The sequence below is a fragment of the Molothrus aeneus genome, chromosome 12, assembly GCF_037042795.1.
Source record: "Molothrus aeneus isolate 106 chromosome 12, BPBGC_Maene_1.0, whole genome shotgun sequence".
Lineage (NCBI taxonomy): Eukaryota > Metazoa > Chordata > Aves > Passeriformes > Icteridae > Molothrus > Molothrus aeneus.
In genome coordinates, this window is record NC_089657.1 from 17,200,337 (window position 1) to 17,216,278 (window position 15,942).

Below are 15,942 nucleotides of genomic sequence, written 5' to 3' on the forward strand. Positions count from 1 at the left end.
AGAGGACTAGTGCTCAGGCATCCTGAGTCTGCTCCTGGGCAGCACCCATGAGCTGCTCTGGGGTGCAGGGATTGGGCAGAGCTGTGTCCTGCTCCCACTCAATCATAATGGGGATAGGATGAGTTCCCTCTGCCCTGTCAGTGCAGGACAGCTCAGGGCTCTCTGCAGGGCCTTAGCCTGTTGCTCCCACGTGATGTGCATTTCCTTTGGTGTTCCAGGTCTATCAGCTGGACACGGGGCATTACTTATGCAGGAATAAATACTACGGGCGCGGCCTTTCTATCGAAGGCTTCCGCAACGCCCTCTACCAGTATCTGCACAACGGCATCGAGCTGCGCAAGGACCTCTTTGAGCCTGTCCTGGCCAAACTGCGCAGCCTGAAGGCGGTTCTGGAGAGACAGGCCTCCTACCGCTTCTACTCCAGCTCCCTCCTCATCATCTACGACGGCAAGGACAGCCGCGCGGGGACCCCGCTGGAGCGCCGGCCCGAGGCGCGCCTGAAGCGCGGGGAGGGCTCGGTCCCAGAGAGCCTCCAGGACGGCGGCAGCTCAGAGCCCGGCTCCTCGGCCCAGCCCAAGGTGGACGTGCGCATGATTGACTTTGCTCACAGCACCTTCAAGGGCTTCCGCGACGACCCCACTGTGCACGATGGACCTGACATGGGCTACGTGTTCGGGCTGGAGAGCCTCATCAACATCATGGAACAGATGCGGGAGGAAAACCAGTAGCTCTGGGCTGTGGCCTCTTATTCTTGTCCTGGTGGCAGGAGCGGACAAGACCACCCACTACCACAGGAAAAACACAGACAAATTTGGTTTTAAACAACTGTATCGCTCTGTTGTTTTTTAAATGTACTTGGATAGAAGAGCTGAGGTGAGGCAGGATGGAAGAACTCCTTGTGCTGACCAGATGGTTCTGACCGCACTTGCTCTGCCTTCTGGAGGAGGCTCTGTAGATGCCTGCTGGGTGTCAGGTGTCCCGGTTCTTCGCTCGTCATATGTGCGTTCTGGAGGGAGGACCTGGACATAGGGAAGAGAAAGCAGGAGAGCCCAGGGCTCTTGATGAGGCTGGAGCTCTGGTGTGAGGAGCCTTCTGTTTGCAGGAGCTTCCCCTTTGAATTTCTCCTGAGTTGTTGGAAAGGGCGCTTGCCTGACGGTTCGCAGCGTCTGTGAGGCCCCCAGTGAGCAGTCAGGTGCCGGTCCCTGTGTTTGGTGTCGCAGGCTCTGCCCTGGGTTTTGCCAGTGGGGCTTTGCTTTTGATGCTGCCTTTTTCTGCTGTTTGGGCACTGTGAGTATCTACCCCAAACACGGAAATGAAATGACCAAATGCAGTCCCTGGCAGAGCTGTGGCCCGGAGGGAATGCCACACACATGGAGCTGTGCTTGAGCCTGGGGTCTGCTCGCTCCCTGATGGCATGGCATGGAATGGCATGGCATGGGCAGGCACAGGGCTCTGCAGGAGTGACTCTGCCCTGGACCACTGACTTGAAAGCGCTCAGCTCGTGGCCTAGCAATAGTATCTGTAGCAGTTAACATGACCCCAGCTGTGCAGTGGGGCATTTTGGACCATTTCAACCCTTCCCCTCCTGTACAGTACAGAGTATGTCCCTCCAGCACAAAGCTGCCCTCTTCCCCCGGGGACCCTCTGCCCCCAGGCCCTGCTCTCCAACAGGTCTGGAGGTGGTGGAAGGGGAGGCTGAGGCTTAGGGCTGATCCCCATCCCCTCCCTGAGGGTCTCTAGAGGCCAGGTGAGGGGGTGACCTAGCTGAGCAGTGAGAGCCACTGTCTTGACTGTTCAGTACCACTGCCTGACTGTTCAGCTTTGCTTCACGGAGTCAGTGTCTCCCAAAATAAATGTCGCCAGCCTCCTTTGATGAGGAATTAACATTTGATACTGTGGCCTGGTGGTACCGGACCGAACCCTGCTCCACCTCAGTTCCTGTTTCTGTGCTGGGGCCCTGGCTGCTCCCTCGCACTCTCACTGACTTGCTCCATGGCATTACCATGACCCTGTGTACCCACAAGGCCAGGGTTGGGGTTTTTTTTAATTACTTCAGGGATGCTTGTTTGGGGAATACTCGCATGTCGCATGTGTGCCGACTCCGTGTGCGCAGAGGCCGTTCGGAAAGCACGGCTGCCACATCTCAGGCACAGGTCTGTGGCACTGGTGTGGAAGGGGGCAGGAGCGCTGCCCCATTTCTCTGCCTGTCTCTCAGCTCCTCAAAGCCTGCCCAAGCCTCTGCTCCCCTTCCATCCTCTGGAGAAGGACCTTTATCCATGGCACGCTGCCCTGCACTGGGTTACTTCATTGCTCCTGCGGGTCCCTACCTTGCCAGGACTCGCAGGATTTTCAGGGAGCAGGTTTGCAGGAGGCAGCGAGGCTGGGTGAGTGCAGGGGTGTAGGTACCCACAACAGCCGCATTATTCCCTGGCCCTGCCCTTGCGTGGCCCATCGCCGCCCACCTCTGCATGTCCTTGTCCCCGCGGGCTGTGCTCGGGTGAGCCGGGCCGCCCCGCCGGGAGAGCCCCTTGCTGTCCCCCGCGCTCATTCCTGCCTTTCCCTGCCTCACTGGGCCGTGACGGACGGGCCACGCTGCCGGTGCTCAGTGGGAGCCGCCTCCCTCCCTTCGGACCACCGTAGTGGGACTCCACAGCTTGTACATAGCCTTGGCCCCGTTTGTTTTTACATGAATAACCACCCTGTTTGTGCTTCACAGAGAACCAAAAACCATTAAAGGATCTGTTTTTGTCCGTGGCGTGCCGTGCCTGCCTCTCCCGCCGTCTGAACCACGGGGTTTAGAGGGGTTTGGATGAACGTCCCTGCCCGCTGCGCCTGTGGCCGCTGCTCTCCTCTCATCGAGGTCGCCCCGTAGCTGCTGCGTCTCGAGGGCGCCCCGGGCAGGGTGCGGTGGCTGCAGCAACGACCCGGCCATACGGCCATGGGCCCCGGGCGGGCCTTCAGAGCCGGCTGGGCGGGGGAGTGTGCGGGGCGGGCGGTGTGTCGGGGCAGGGCGGTAGGACCCGGCGGAGGCAGGGCCCGTCGGGCGGAGCGGTGTGTCAGGGGCAGGGCCGTGTGCCGGGGCCGGGCGGTAGGGGCTGGCGGAGGCAGGGCCCGTCGGGCGGGGCGCTGTGTCGTGACCGGGCGGTAGGGGCTGGCGGAGGCAGGGCCCGGGCGGGGCGGCGCTGCGCGGCGGTGACGCGCCCGGCGCGCCCGGCGCTGACGTGTCGGTGCGGGCGCTGGCGTGAGACGCGGGACGTGGGGGATGCGGGCGCTGATCCTGGTTGGCGGCTTCGGGACGCGGCTGCGGCCGCTGACCCTGAGCCGGCCGAAGCCGCTGGTGGAGTTCTGCAACAAGGCGGTGCTGCTCCACCAGCTCGAAGCTCTCCGGCAGGTGGGGGCGCGGGGCGCGGGGGGCGCGGGGGCCGCCCCGCCGCCGGCTGACCCGCGCTCCCGCAGGCGGGCGTCAGCCATGTGGTGCTGGCGGTGAGCTACATGTCGGACGCGCTGGAGGCCGCTATGCGGGAGCAGGAACAACGGGTAAGAGCCCTTCCGTGTCCTCCCTCCTCCCCCCGTTACCCGGCCTGTCCCGCCGCTCACCCTGTGCCCGCAGCTCGGCATCCGCATCTCCATGTCCCACGAGAAGGAGCCGCTGGGCACAGGTAGGATTCGGGTGGGAGCTTGGGGCTGGAGGGCGGGCGCAGGCGGGATGGAGGAGGTCCAGGGACAGCAGGGTGGGTGCTAGCGGGGGGACACGGGGATGGATACGGCACGGCTAGAGCCGCTGGGAGGGGGGCACCGTGGGCATGAGGGTGGGTATGGATGGGTAGGGCTGGGGGACACCGGCAGTGGGACACCATGGGCAGCAGCATGACTGTGGATGGGTAGGGCCGGCAGGAGCATGGGAATCGGGAGGGGTATGCCAGGATCGACATGGGCAGGACCAGGGACAGCGGGCCGGGTGAGGATGCAGAAGGATTCGGGAGGGATGCTGGGACGGGCAGAGGTGGGGCCAGCAGGACCCGGGCTCACCACGTCCCTGCGGCCTCACTCACGGCCGCGCAGCGGGGCCGCTGGCGCTGGCGCGGGACCTGCTGGCCGAGGACGGGGAGCCCTTCTTTGTCCTCAACAGCGACGTGATCTGCGAGTTCCCCTTCGCGGCGCTGGCCCGTTTCCACCGGCAGCACGGCGGCGAGGGCTCCCTGGTGGTGACCCGCGTGGAGGAGCCGGCCAAGTACGGTGTGGTGGTGTGCGAGGCCGACACCGGCCGCATCTGCCGCTTCGTGGAGAAGCCGCGCGTCTTTGTGTCCAACAAGATCAACGCTGGCCTCTACATATTTAACCCTGGCATCTTGCAACGCATCCAGGTACGAGCCAGGGTGCCAGGCTGGGCCAGGCTGAGGGGCTGTGCCCCCTGCTCAGCCCTGTGCCCTGTCCTCGCAGCTGCGCCCCACCTCCATCGAGAAGGAGATCTTCCCAGCCATGGCACAGGATGGGCAGCTCTACGCCATGGAGCTACAGGGTAAGGCCCTGTGCACAGGGCAGGCAGCATCAGGGGTCTTGCCTGCACTGCCACCCTCACGCTGGGAGCTGTCACCATGGCTTTGTCCCCACAGGCTTCTGGATGGACATTGGGCAGCCAAAGGATTTCCTTACGGGCATGTGCATGTACCTGCAAGCGCTGCGGGCTCAGCATCCTGAGAAGCTGCACTCAGGGCCCGGTGTCGTAGGGAATGTGCTGGTGGTAAGTGCCAGCCCCCAGCACACCAGCCCCGGGCACGTCATGAGCTCTCGGCATTGTTCCACCACTGCCCTCGCTGCCATCCTCAAGCTGTGCCCTCCTCTCCCCTGGCTGGCCAAGTGGCATGGGCTATGCCAAGAGCTGTCTGCCCTTCCGACCCTGGCATGGGCCCTCTTCCTTCCAGGACCCCAGTGCCAAGATTGGGGCAAACTGTGTCATCGGCCCCAACGTGACGATCGGGGCCGGCGTGGTGGTGGAGGACGGGGTGCGCATCAAGCGCTGCACTGTGCTGGAAGGGGCCCGCATCCGCTCCCATTCCTGGCTGGAGTCCTGCATCGTGGGCTGGAGCTGCTCCGTGGGGCAGTGGGTGAGGACACGGGTGCCCTGCAGGGGATCGGGACTCAGCTCTTGCCCGCCCACCTCCTTGGGCTGTGGTCCCTGCAGGCAGGAGCAGGAGCCCGAGCCCAGGGGTGTGACAGGACCTCTCTGGGGCAGGTGCGCATGGAGAACGTGACTGTGCTGGGCGAGGATGTCATCGTCAACGACGAGCTCTACCTCAACGGGGCCAATGTGCTGCCACACAAATCCATCGCCGAGTCTGTGCCAGAGCCACGCATCATCATGTAGCAGCCCCCAGCAGGCCCTGTGCTCCCAGCTCTCCTTGGATTAAATATTTATATTTCCATTTACTGTTAAGCATCACCTGAGTGCAGCCCCAACACTGGGGGCCTTCCCTTTCCCATCTTTCAGGGCACCACATAAGGAAGAATAATTTAATGCTGCTTTTCATGAAGTCAGCCCCCAGCCAGGGGCAAGTTAACAGCCCAAATGCCCAGCCCAGCCCCCCTGCCCTGGCCCCGGGGCTGCCGTGTGTTCCCAGCGCTGCCGCAGAGCCGAGGCCTTGGGCTCCCCTCCCTGAGAACGGCCCCTGGGGCAGAGAGGCTGCTGGGCACCTGCCTTTCCCACCCTGCAGCCCTCCTGCCTCACGCTGCTGCCCCATGCTGGGTCCTGACCCTCTGGGTGAGGGTGCCCCAGCCCTGAGCAGGGCAGGGTTTGGGGAGAAGGCAGTGTGAGGCAGGGGGGCTGCCCCGCTCCGCTGGGGGAGCCCGTGGTGTGGGGCTGGGCTCTACGAGCTGGCTGGCTTGGTGAAGTCGTCCACCCCTGTGATGGTGGCCTTACAGAAGAAGCAGTCCTTGTTGTTCATCAGGTGCTGGTTGATGCAGGCTCTGGGACAGAGGAGGAAAGAGCATCAGCCCCCACCCACACAGCACAGGGCAGGGCCAGGGGCTGGCAGTCATCCTGGTGGAGGTCAGACACGGGAGCTACTCACTTGCATGACTTGTGGGAGCAGGGCCTGAAGATGGCCGAGATAGGGTGTGCGTAGCAGATGGGGCACAGGTCTTCCTCGCTGGTGGGCTGTGGGGGTTACCAGGAGTTAGCAGTGCCATCCAAAGTCCCGTGTCCCAGGCCTGCTGTCAAGGACTGGGACAGGGCCGGGGCAGGGGGAGGACTCACCAGTGTGGTTGCAGCTGCCTGCTTGGACTCCTCACTCAGATGGTTCAGCATCTTTTCCACCTTTGTCAGCTCCTCAGTACTGATGTACTCTGTGTCTGGGGAGCAAATTGGGTGTGTGTGGGGTGAATGGGACCCTCAGGCTGTCCTGAGGCTGCTGAGTGATGCACAGGGGCTGCAGCTGCCCTTGGGGACCAGCAGGACAGGGAGCACCGGACACTGAGAAGGGCAGAACTACTGGCTGGCACTGGATACATCCCCATCCAAAGTGCTGCTCCTGGGGTGGTAGAGGAGGGCATAAATACCTGTCCCCACAGATTAAAAGGGCTGGGATGTTGCAGGGGACACAGACACCAGCAGCCCCATTCCTCCCTCCCCAGCTGTGGGTGGGAGGTGAGCAGAGCCCAGCTCCCAGTGCAGGGCCAACACTTACAGGTGTGCAGGGAGAAGTGGCGCTTGTCCGTGGCCGGGGCAGCTGCTGCCAGGGCCGAGGGCTCGGCGTGGCCCAGCAGGTACTGGATGGAGCGCAGCTGGAAGCAGGGATCTGCCAGCAGCACCGCGGTGGCGCGCTCGGTCCTGCCAGGGAACACAGAGCTCAGACAACCCACCCTAAGCTCCCACACCAGCATCCCCAGCTGCTGTCCCTCCAGTCCAGGGGAATGTGCTCAAATGCAGCCAAAGAGCAGCAGCCATCATCCTCCTCCTCTGGCACCCCGACTCAGAGGCTCGGGGATCAATGTGGTGCTTCAGCACTTGCTGAGGCTGCAGCCCTCGGGCCAGTGCCTGAGCCTGGGGTTGCCGCAGGCTGAAGCATCCAGCGCTGCCCTTGGTCACAACACCTCAGGGGAGATGCTCTGCAGAGCCTCACACAGGGGCTGGGGCCCTCCTGCACCAACAGGACAGCTCAGGGTGTGCTCAGGGCAAACGGGTCCCCCCAAAAGGCAGGAGGGAGGAGTCGTGGTCCTCCCTGATTTCAGCGGGCACAGCCAGGACGGATGAAGGTCGCCTTAATGAGTGTCTCCCTCGGGCACCAGTGCCTGGTAACAGTCCCTGGCAAGGAGCAGAGCTGGCTCCGTGGCCGGCCCAGGGGCAAGCAGAGCCGGCCCAGCGGCAGGAGGGGCAATGGAGCAGCCAGTCAGTACAGGCTGAGCCAGGGCACAGGGGGTTAACAGCCCCTTGACTCGCAGCAGCCGCAGCCGCCAAATTAGCTTTTTGCTGCTCTAATGGAAAACAATTCCCCAGCTCTCCTCTTCCCACTAAACCGCCTGAGCTCTGGATAATGACATTCCTGCGTGTCCTTCACCCTTCCCCGGCCACTCCTTCCCCGTCAGCAGCCCGCGGCACCCCCTCTGCCGTGGGGACCCCACCGGGCTGAGCCCCCCTGCTCACCTCAGGGCCGGGGGTGCTGGGGAGTCCCCAGCTCGTGGGATCATGAGGATTAGGGAGCAAGAAGGATCGCGGCTGGGAGAGAAGCAGCACTGGGGGTGACCGCCATCCCCACTCCCAGCGTGGGTGCAGGATGTGACACGAGGGGCTCCCAGAGGTGACGGGTTTATTCCAGCATTCTGCCAGAGGCTGGGCAGCGGCGGAGCAGCCGCTCCATGGATTACAGCCGGTCGCGGCTCCCCGGCGGCTGCACACCGGTACGGACAGTGGAACTCAGCTCCCCTGGGGACGAGCGACCACGCAGGGTCGGTGCTGGCTGCGCATCGCTCTGCCCACCCGCAGGGAGGGCCACGGCCAGGGAAGGGGACAGGGACCGGGCCAGGGCCACCACTCCCCGCGCCGGGGCCAATGAGATCCCGCCCGGCCCCCTCGCCGCGCACCGCCCGCCCGTAAATAGGGGCAGGAGCGGGACCGCGCTCCCGGAGCTCCCGGAGATGCTGCCCGGGACGGAGCCCGACCAGGCTCCCCGGAGGTCGCAGCGTGCGGATGTGCCCCGGCGGCGCTGAGCCCTGAGAAACTTCGCACTCCAGGGATGAGCAGCTCCAGGAGGCAGCGAGGCGCCCGCCCAGCCCGACACAGAGAGCGCCCGAGCGCCTCAGCCCCCCGGTGCTGATCGGCGGCGCCCACCCGAGCCCCGGCAGCCCCCGGCCCCCGGCAGAGCAGGTACGAGGCAGCCTCGGGTGAGCCGCGCCAGAGCCGGGCAGGGCGATGCCGCCCTTTAGGTCTTTTCAAGCCCCACCGCTGGAATCGGGATCCTCTTTAGCGGGGTGCAAAAGGGCTCCTGTGGATGCTTGGTAGAGCCAAGCCAGCGCTGGGGGAGAGACGAGAGACGGCGGCAGATTTTTTCTCGCGTCTCATCGAGCCTGGCTGTGCCGCGGGGCTGTACAGAGGCTCCTGCCCGCCACAATGTCCTCGCCGGCGACCGCGGACTCGGTCTGGCCGCGGGTGGCAAAGCTGCTCCTGCTGCTGCTCCAGCTGTGCGCCCCCCGAGCCTCCCCGCAGCCCCGCCGCTGCCCCGACGCCTGCATCTGCACCTCCGACCTGCTGAGCTGCAGCCGGCAGATGCTGCGGCGGGTGCCCCAGGCACTGCCGCCCACCACCACCACGCTGGACCTCAGCCACAATGCCCTCACCCAGCTCCACGACCACTGGCTGGCTGCCCTCCCGCACCTCGAGGCCCTTCACATCAGCCACAACCAGATTCGGGACCTTTCTCCGCGGGCTTTCCACAACGCCTCCTTCCTGCGGCACCTGGACATGTCCTCCAACCACCTGCAAGCTGTGGAGAGGCACTACTTCGAGGCGCTGGTGAGCCTGGAGGAGCTGCTGCTCTACGACAACCACATCAAGCGGGTGGATGAAAACGCCTTTGCCAAGCTGAGTGACCTGCGGAAAGTCTACCTGAGCTGGAACAACCTGACCACCTTCCCCTTCCATGCTGTGCAGGGGCTGGGAATCCACAAGCTCCGCACGCTGGACCTCTCCTCCAACAGCCTGAGCAACATCCCCGTGGAGGTGCTGGCAGCTCTGCCCGAAAACGTTGGCAATGGCTTGTACCTGCACAACAACCCCATCAGGTGCAGCTGCCAGCTCTACCTGATGCTTCAGCGCTGGAATCAGAGAGGTTTCAGCTCTGTGAAAGATTTCTCTGAGGAACACACCTGCAAGGTGTCTGACAACGTGCCCCGGTCCCTGATCAAGTTCCTCAAGCACAGAGACATGTTTGAGAACTGCTCGGCGAGCACCGAAGACACGCACCTCTCGCACCTGGAGGTGGTGGTGGGCCAGCCTGTCCTGCTCACCTGTAACACCAGTAACAGCAGCCTGCCCCACGCTGCCACCACCTCCATGTGGATCACCCCTCACCACGAGCCCATCAAACACCCAGGGAACAGCAATCGCTCCCTGGAGGTCTATCTCAATGGGAGCCTGAGGATCGCCGCAGCCAAGCCCTGGCTCTCAGGGGTCTACTTAGGCTTGGCCATGAACAGCCCCTACAACTTCAGCAGGGTGTGCGAGTTCAACGTGACCGTCCTCTACCCCAAGGCAGCTGGGGAGACCTTCAGCACTGGCCTCACGACCCTGCTGGGCTGCATCGTGAGCCTGGTGCTGGTGATCATCTACCTGTACCTGACGCCGTGCCCCTGCCTGGGCTGCTGCAGGAAGCCGGCCCCGCTGAGCCCCCCTCAGGAGTGCAGCGCCCAGTCCTCCATCCTCAGCACCACTCCCCCTGCCACCGACGGGCCACACCGCAAGGCCAGCGCCAACAAACACGTCGTCTTCCTCGAGCCCATCAGGGAGACACAGAACGGCAAGATCCGCCTGGCCCTCGGCGAGGACTTCCCCGACCCCAAGCACCCCAAGGTCCTGCAGCTCAAGTCGGACTCGGAGTCCATCAGCTCTGTCTTTTCTGATACCCCCATTGTGTCTTAGTGGGACAGAGCTGGGAGCAGAGCCGAGGCCTCCCGAGAGCTGGTCTGCTCCATCGCTGCTAGATCAGGATTATTGGGCATCCCGAGTTCCTGGCTTGACCACGACCCATGGGAGCGACTGACATCACCCACAACTGCTTCAGCCACAGGCTCCTGGTGGGTTTTGGGCCACGGGCACATTGGTGCCCAGCAAGAGCACCTTGCATAATCTGCTGGCAATGGCCTTGTTAGCATGTGGGTAACGCTGATGAACCCAGCATGTGGAGAAATATCCCTTCATTTGGGCACCCGCCCTCCCTAATGTGACACCAGGCCTGGGGGTCTGTCATGTCCCCAGGCATGAGATGCCCAACCTGACACCACTGCCACAGACCCCATAGGCCAAGGAACAGCTGTGACAAGTGGGACACTGTCCTGGCTCATGCCAGGGTCCTCAGGATTGGTGATGCCACCATCCTCTCCCAGCACACGCCATCAGCATGTCATGGCTGGGAGCAGGGGACTGTGACCCTGTCACAAATGGGGGGTACACACCCCCACAGCCCTCCCCAAACGTGGCCATGCAGGAGGGATGGAGCTCAGCGCCCGACCAGCCACGCAGCCAAGCAAACCTTCCAAGCTTTTGCTTCCCGAGAAGCTGTAAATCGTCCAGGCAGGACGAGGTGACGAGCCACAGCGCCCCAGCCCGCACTGCTCAGAGCTCGCCGTGCCACCAAGGACACCGAGGTCCCCGATGCGCCACGCGCTCCCCCGCTGCTTCTCCTTGAGGCGGACATGCTGCTCGAGCACAGCTATTTAGGCAGTAACCCAATCAGCCTATCGATAAATGTGAGTAATCCTCCCCTCTCCTGGGTCGTAATTCTCTAGTTCCATTGGAATAAAAATGCCTATTTTTTTAAGCTCACGCTGGGCTGAGTGTCTCCTTGCCCTTGAAGCAGTGTGCAGCTCACGGGGACAGCGGTGGGAGGCTGAGGGAGCCCTGAATTCCTGCAGGCCTGGCACGCGGAGCCAGGCAATCTGCACTGGACTGGCAGCCTCTGTTCCCATCAAATGGCCTTCAGGTGGCCTTGGCAAGGGGGTTAAATGGGTGGTGTGCTGCTGGTGAGAGAGAAGCACCCAGTGGCTTGTCCTTGGGAGGGCAGGTCCCCTAAATGATGCCTGGGAGCCGGGGAAGGAGCAGCACTGACTGACACGAGGGCACATCCAGACCCCTAAAGGAACAAGCAGGCTTTAGATGCAGGGGAAAGAAACCACTAGGGATGGGCATTGCCTTTGGCAAAGCCCTGGTGCTCCCTGCAGATGGAGCCCCCTACTAATTTCCCCTGCGCTGCCTTCCCTGGCACCAACCCTTCCCTCTTCCTGAAACAGGGAGTGGTTCTGGCCCCCCCAAAATGCCTGTCTGATCCCACAGAGGGATAAGGGTATCCTACCCATCTGCCAGTCACCAGTGTCCCATGCACAGCTGGAGCAGGAGCATGTGGCCATCACATGCAGCACAGGGGAGGCCGGGGCTACCGGCTGTGGGCAGGAGCACAGCTCAGACACCAGGGGGACCAGGAACCTTCAGACACCTGCAGCCCCCCCTGTGGCTGAGCTCTGGTCCCAAGAGCTGCTGGCAGCCCTGTGACTGGCAGGAGGGGAAGAACCCTGTGGCATTGGGACCACACTAGCACACATCCTTTCAACTTCTCTGGCTAGGAAACAAGCAGCTTTTTCCCCAGCAAAACCTCAACTTTGTGCCCAAATAAATTGTCAATACTGCCCCCCCATGCAGGGAGGGTGAGTGCCAGGCAGAGCAGCTCTCCTGAGGCAGCCTGGCCTCCCAGGCCCCTCCTGCCGTGACTTTGTGCAGCTCCGTGCCCCGCGGCAGCCGGAGGTGACGGATGCACAGCGACAGCCCCCGCTGGCCGTGCCCTCGATGGCCCTGTCACCTCATGTTAGTGCAGTGTCCTGACGGGCCAGGACGCCGTGCCAGCCACACGGGGGCTGCCGGGGCTGCCGAGGTGTGGCAGTGTCAGACACAGAGGTGAGCGGCACCTTGAGGGTGGAGCTGAGCTGCTGCCATCACCCCTGGCTTTGCAGCCAGGCAGGGATCCCATGGGAAGGAAGGTCTGAATTTAACCTGGGAATGTCTGGGAAAGAGAAGAGACCCAGCTGACTGCAGCCAGGGCCCAACCAGAGCATGTGCCACATCTCAGCACATCTTCCTCCAGAAGGAAAGATGAAGTGCTGCTCTGGGCCCCAGCACCCAGAGTGGGTGTTACCCACCCATTATCACCATTCTTGTCTGTCTCCCCAAAAATCTTCCCCACTGCCAACACCAGCTTCCCAGGCATTAGTGCTCCTGCAAACCTGCATCCTCGGTTGAGGATAATGACTGAAGATTGGGGAAAGCTCAGGGAACGTAAGAAAAGCTCCCAGGGGCCTTTCCAGGACGCATCAGCCTGAAAAAGCCCAGGAGAGCTCTCCTAGGCTGGCTGCAATTCTCCTGTCCCTGCAGGAAAGCTGAGGCTTGCTCTCCAGGGCCTTGCTCTGAGATTTGTATCTGCGCTGCCCTCAAGGGATCCCTCTGCCTCTACCCAGGAAAGTCCTGCTGCTGCTTTTCACACGTTCCTGATGCTCGGGAAGGATCCCACACCACCACACTGCTGATCCAATGAGCTCTGGGAGGTGGTTTGAACTGTTCATTAAGCAGCCTGAAAGGCAGAACATCTCAGCAAGGAAAAACAGCCAGGAGCAAAGCCTCTCTGACAGGCAGGAGCTGGGAAACCTAATGGATCTTCCCCAAGGAATACATTGTCCTCTCCTGGAAGCCTCTCCACCATTACACCCCGGGCTCCCTGCCAAACCTCCCTCCTGCTCCTTGACTCTGCAGGGCAAAGTAATGGGTCAGCAAAACCTCCCTGGCCCTGGCACACAGGGACCTGTGCCAGTGTGTGTGGGGACAAGGACTGGCTCTGGAATAAGGATGGCTTTGGGATAAGGACTGACTTTGGGATAAGGACTGGCTCTGGGATAAGGGCTGGCTTTGGGATAAGGGCTGGCTTGGGGACCAGTGTCCAATACTGACTCCTGTCTCCTCTGGCACCTCACACCTCAGCCAGGACAATGGGGGAGCACTGACTGCCAGTGCCATCCTGTCCTCCTGTCACCAAGGAGGGACACAGCAGGGCCTGGATCCTTTCCTTATGGTGCTCACAGTTTTCCAGAGAGCTCAAATCAGCAAAGCCTGGTGCTGGCCAGCACAAGACCTGCTCCTGCCTCCCAGCATGTGCCTGACAGCCCCGAGGGGCTGGGAGAGCCCTGGCAGTCCCATCACTCAGGATGCAGCACCTGGAGTGGCAGCTTGTACTAACACTGACCACACTCCTTTTTTAACCATGAGACCTAGGCCACAGCTAATAATTCTTCTGTGCTCTGGCTCATGCTTATCCTGATGTTACACACTTCAAAACTGCAGTACCACCCATTTTTTGAGTTTTTCTGAGTTTTTAGTTTTACCTTTTAGGGCAAGGTACCAGGACTCCTTCAGACTACATGGTCCATGAAATGTCAACTCCTGCCCCTCCTTCCACCACAACTTGCTCACCAACACTGTCGAGGAAGCATTAGAGTTTAGGGGATCCCAAATTAATTGCAAAGTCTTATAGGAACTAAGCAGAAAACTGCCATGTCCACAGGTCCAGCCAAGCCCCCAGGGTCTCAGCAGCACTTGAGCACACAGATGGGTGGCCAGGCTGATTAGGAATCTGCAGGCTGGGATCTTCTGAGCTTTCCAGTGGAGGTGATCCCAAAACAAGTTAGGAACTGAGCAGTCTTTTTAGCCTTCCTCTCCCACCCAGTCTTGTGCCTCCTTACCTTTCTGCTCACCAAGTGTGTTGCTTCTGCCCCAGGAACCCCTTTGTCTCCTCCCAGCCCATCTCTCTGCACTCATCCATAGTTTGCAAAGGAGAGGAGTGCAGAGACCCAGACAGAAATATCCCAGCACCACACCAGCCCAGTGCTGCTTCTGGCAGCTTCCACTGGCTCCTGCTCAGCATCCCACTGGCTCAGCATGGTTGTTTCTGGTCCAGGATCCCTGTCCTGTGCTCTGATAGCCAGTACCACCATCATCCTGGTGAGCACAGGGCTTTTCCTCCTGTCTTCTCCATCCTTCATGCAGAAGTCCCTGGGAGATGCAGCTTGAAGGCTCTTTAGGACTTGTCCCAACCCTCTCCTCACCCTGACAGCATCACCTCCCTGCCTCTGAGGGGATGGAGGGAGCATGGGGGAAGCCCAAGGAGCAGAGCAGTGACCCTGCCCTGACACAACCCAGCTCATTTCCACTCTGGGATGGCCACTCAGTTCCCACAGAGCCAGTCCTAGTTACAGCATGCCCTCTCACACAGGGGAGCACAGCCTCACCTCTGGGCTCAGCCCTTCCCCTGCCACTCGCTCTCACCAGGATCCTGACACCAGCTCCGGCCAGCACTGCTCCATTAGCTCACTCTGAAAGAGGCTTAATAGAAAATCTGCTCAATTATTTAGCAAGCAGACAAAGAGAGGGATGATATTGCCTGAAGACAGCCAGGGCCTGTGGTGTGGATCCAGCCCAGCTCCTGGCTCAGCCTGGCAGATTTCCTCTCCTCCCTGCTCAGTCATTAAGGCTGCAGAAGGGAGCAAAGGGGCAAAGGGACATCCCTGCCCTCGGCCCTGCCAGCCCCTGGCACTCTCAGAGCTGAGGGCTGGGAGGAGGCACCAGGAGCAGCACCAGCCCATCCTGCCAGAGCCAGAGAGGAAAGGCACCTCTGCTCCCTCAAAAGCACAGCCTGCTCCATCCAGGGACCACGAGGATGATGGATCAGCTGTGTCCCCACAGCCCAGCCTGGGCAATGCTCCCTTTCCTTGTGCTTAATGGCTCTGCTTGATGCCAGGAGTCCACAGCAAGAGGACTCAATGCCTGGATGAGTGTCCTGTGCTAGAAAAGGAGCAGCTGAGGCATCTGATTGCAGCCTGAGAACACGACCGGATGAGCTGGCAGGGCCCTGGCTCTTACTTACTGAACTTCCCCACTGCAATGTTCTCATCCCATAAATGGGACTTTGCTCCTTCATCACCAGATGAGCCCATTCCTTATGTCCCAGATGTTTGCAGCACCTTCCAACCAAGTGCCTGGCAATGTCTGCTCACTGGGTTAGAGACAACCAGAAAACACACAGCCAAGGCAAGGAGGTCTCCCAAGGTCCTGTCCCTGTCCTCATTCTCTGGGGCACAGCCTCCTCACAGGGAACCAGTCAGGGTCACCCTGTCCCTGGTAATTCCCACAGGGACGTTCCCACATGCAAATGTGGGTTGGAAAATCTCTTTGTTAATGATTTCTCTCAATCTGGGAGTTACCAAATGGGACCTGGAAGAGATTTCTACCAGCTTGCAACACTGCCCAGGCAGAGTGCTTCTGGGGGAGGACAAAAGCCTGTCCTATTATCCTGCTTGCTGCACTGAGAGAGAGAAAGGAGAAAGGAAAGCTGTCTACAGATGAGTTCATGTAAATGGGTCTGCTCTGGAGAGCCTGGTTACATACAGGACCCTTTAAATCACTTCAGCCATGGCAATCATCTCCCATGAGAGTGTGAAGAGGAAGGTTTGAATTCTCCTGTTCCATTCCTCTTACTCATGCACCTGGATACAGATGCTTCCATTGCTGTGCTCTGGGCCAGCCATCATGGACAGGCACCATCTCCCTGGGTTTTGGGTGATTCCTACCCCAGCTGCACCTCTCAGGTTTCAGCAGCCTGTGGTGATGTTGCCGTGGACAGAGGATGAAACCAGGGCTGA

The 15,942-nt window shown here is 61.2% G+C and overlaps 4 protein-coding genes across 8 annotated transcripts in view; 3 read left to right on the forward strand and 1 right to left on the reverse strand.

Moving 5' to 3' along the window:
* Window positions 1-2,750, forward strand: part of IP6K1 (inositol hexakisphosphate kinase 1) — a 36,982-nt gene extending 34,232 nt beyond the window's left edge. For all 4 annotated transcript variants that reach the window (XM_066557958.1, XM_066557961.1, XM_066557960.1 and 1 more), the window contains one exon: window positions 219-2,750. In XM_066557958.1, the coding sequence (XP_066414055.1) occupies window positions 219-728 (510 nt within the window). In that variant the 3' untranslated portion in view covers window positions 729-2,750. The remainder of the gene's footprint in view (window positions 1-218) is intronic.
* Window positions 2,751-3,218: 468 nt separating this feature from the next.
* Window positions 3,219-5,423, forward strand: GMPPB (GDP-mannose pyrophosphorylase B). The gene is made up of 8 exons (XM_066557997.1): window positions 3,219-3,391; window positions 3,457-3,537; window positions 3,611-3,659; window positions 4,063-4,364; window positions 4,441-4,519; window positions 4,614-4,741; window positions 4,923-5,105; window positions 5,234-5,423. The coding sequence occupies exons 1-8, from the start codon at window positions 3,263-3,265 to the stop codon at window positions 5,363-5,365; spliced, it is 1,083 nt and encodes a 360-aa protein (XP_066414094.1). The 5' UTR covers window positions 3,219-3,262; the 3' UTR covers window positions 5,366-5,423.
* A 74-nt stretch (window positions 5,424-5,497) lies between these two features.
* RNF123 (ring finger protein 123) overlaps window positions 5,498-15,942 on the reverse strand; it is a 48,217-nt gene continuing 37,772 nt past the window's right edge. For both annotated transcript variants that reach the window (XM_066557996.1, XM_066557995.1), the window contains 4 exons: window positions 6,684-6,826; window positions 6,254-6,348; window positions 6,069-6,154; window positions 5,498-5,964 (listed from right to left, as the gene is read on the reverse strand). In XM_066557996.1, coding sequence (XP_066414093.1) covers window positions 5,865-5,964; window positions 6,069-6,154; window positions 6,254-6,348; window positions 6,684-6,826 — 424 coding nt within the window. In that variant the 3' untranslated portion in view covers window positions 5,498-5,864. The remainder of the gene's footprint in view (window positions 5,965-6,068; window positions 6,155-6,253; window positions 6,349-6,683; window positions 6,827-15,942) is intronic.
* On the forward strand, window positions 8,414-11,032 carry AMIGO3 (adhesion molecule with Ig like domain 3). Its single transcript, XM_066558107.1, has one exon. It carries the CDS (start codon window positions 8,603-8,605, stop codon window positions 10,127-10,129), a length of 1,527 nt encoding a protein of 508 aa, XP_066414204.1. The 5' UTR covers window positions 8,414-8,602; the 3' UTR covers window positions 10,130-11,032.

Excerpts from the sequence above, each read along its gene's own strand:
- GMPPB (XM_066557997.1), top strand. The coding sequence starts at position 3,263 with ATGCGGGCGCTGATCCTGGTTGGCGGCTTCGGGACGCGGCTGCGGCCG. Across the intron at positions 3,392-3,456 it reads AGCTCGAAGCTCTCCGGCAG|GCGGGCGTCAGCCATGTGGT; the intron begins GTGGGGGCGCGG and ends GCGCTCCCGCAG. Across the intron at positions 3,538-3,610 it reads TGCGGGAGCAGGAACAACGG|CTCGGCATCCGCATCTCCAT; the intron begins GTAAGAGCCCTT and ends CTGTGCCCGCAG.
- AMIGO3 (XM_066558107.1), top strand. The coding sequence starts at position 8,603 with ATGTCCTCGCCGGCGACCGCGGACTCGGTCTGGCCGCGGGTGGCAAAG.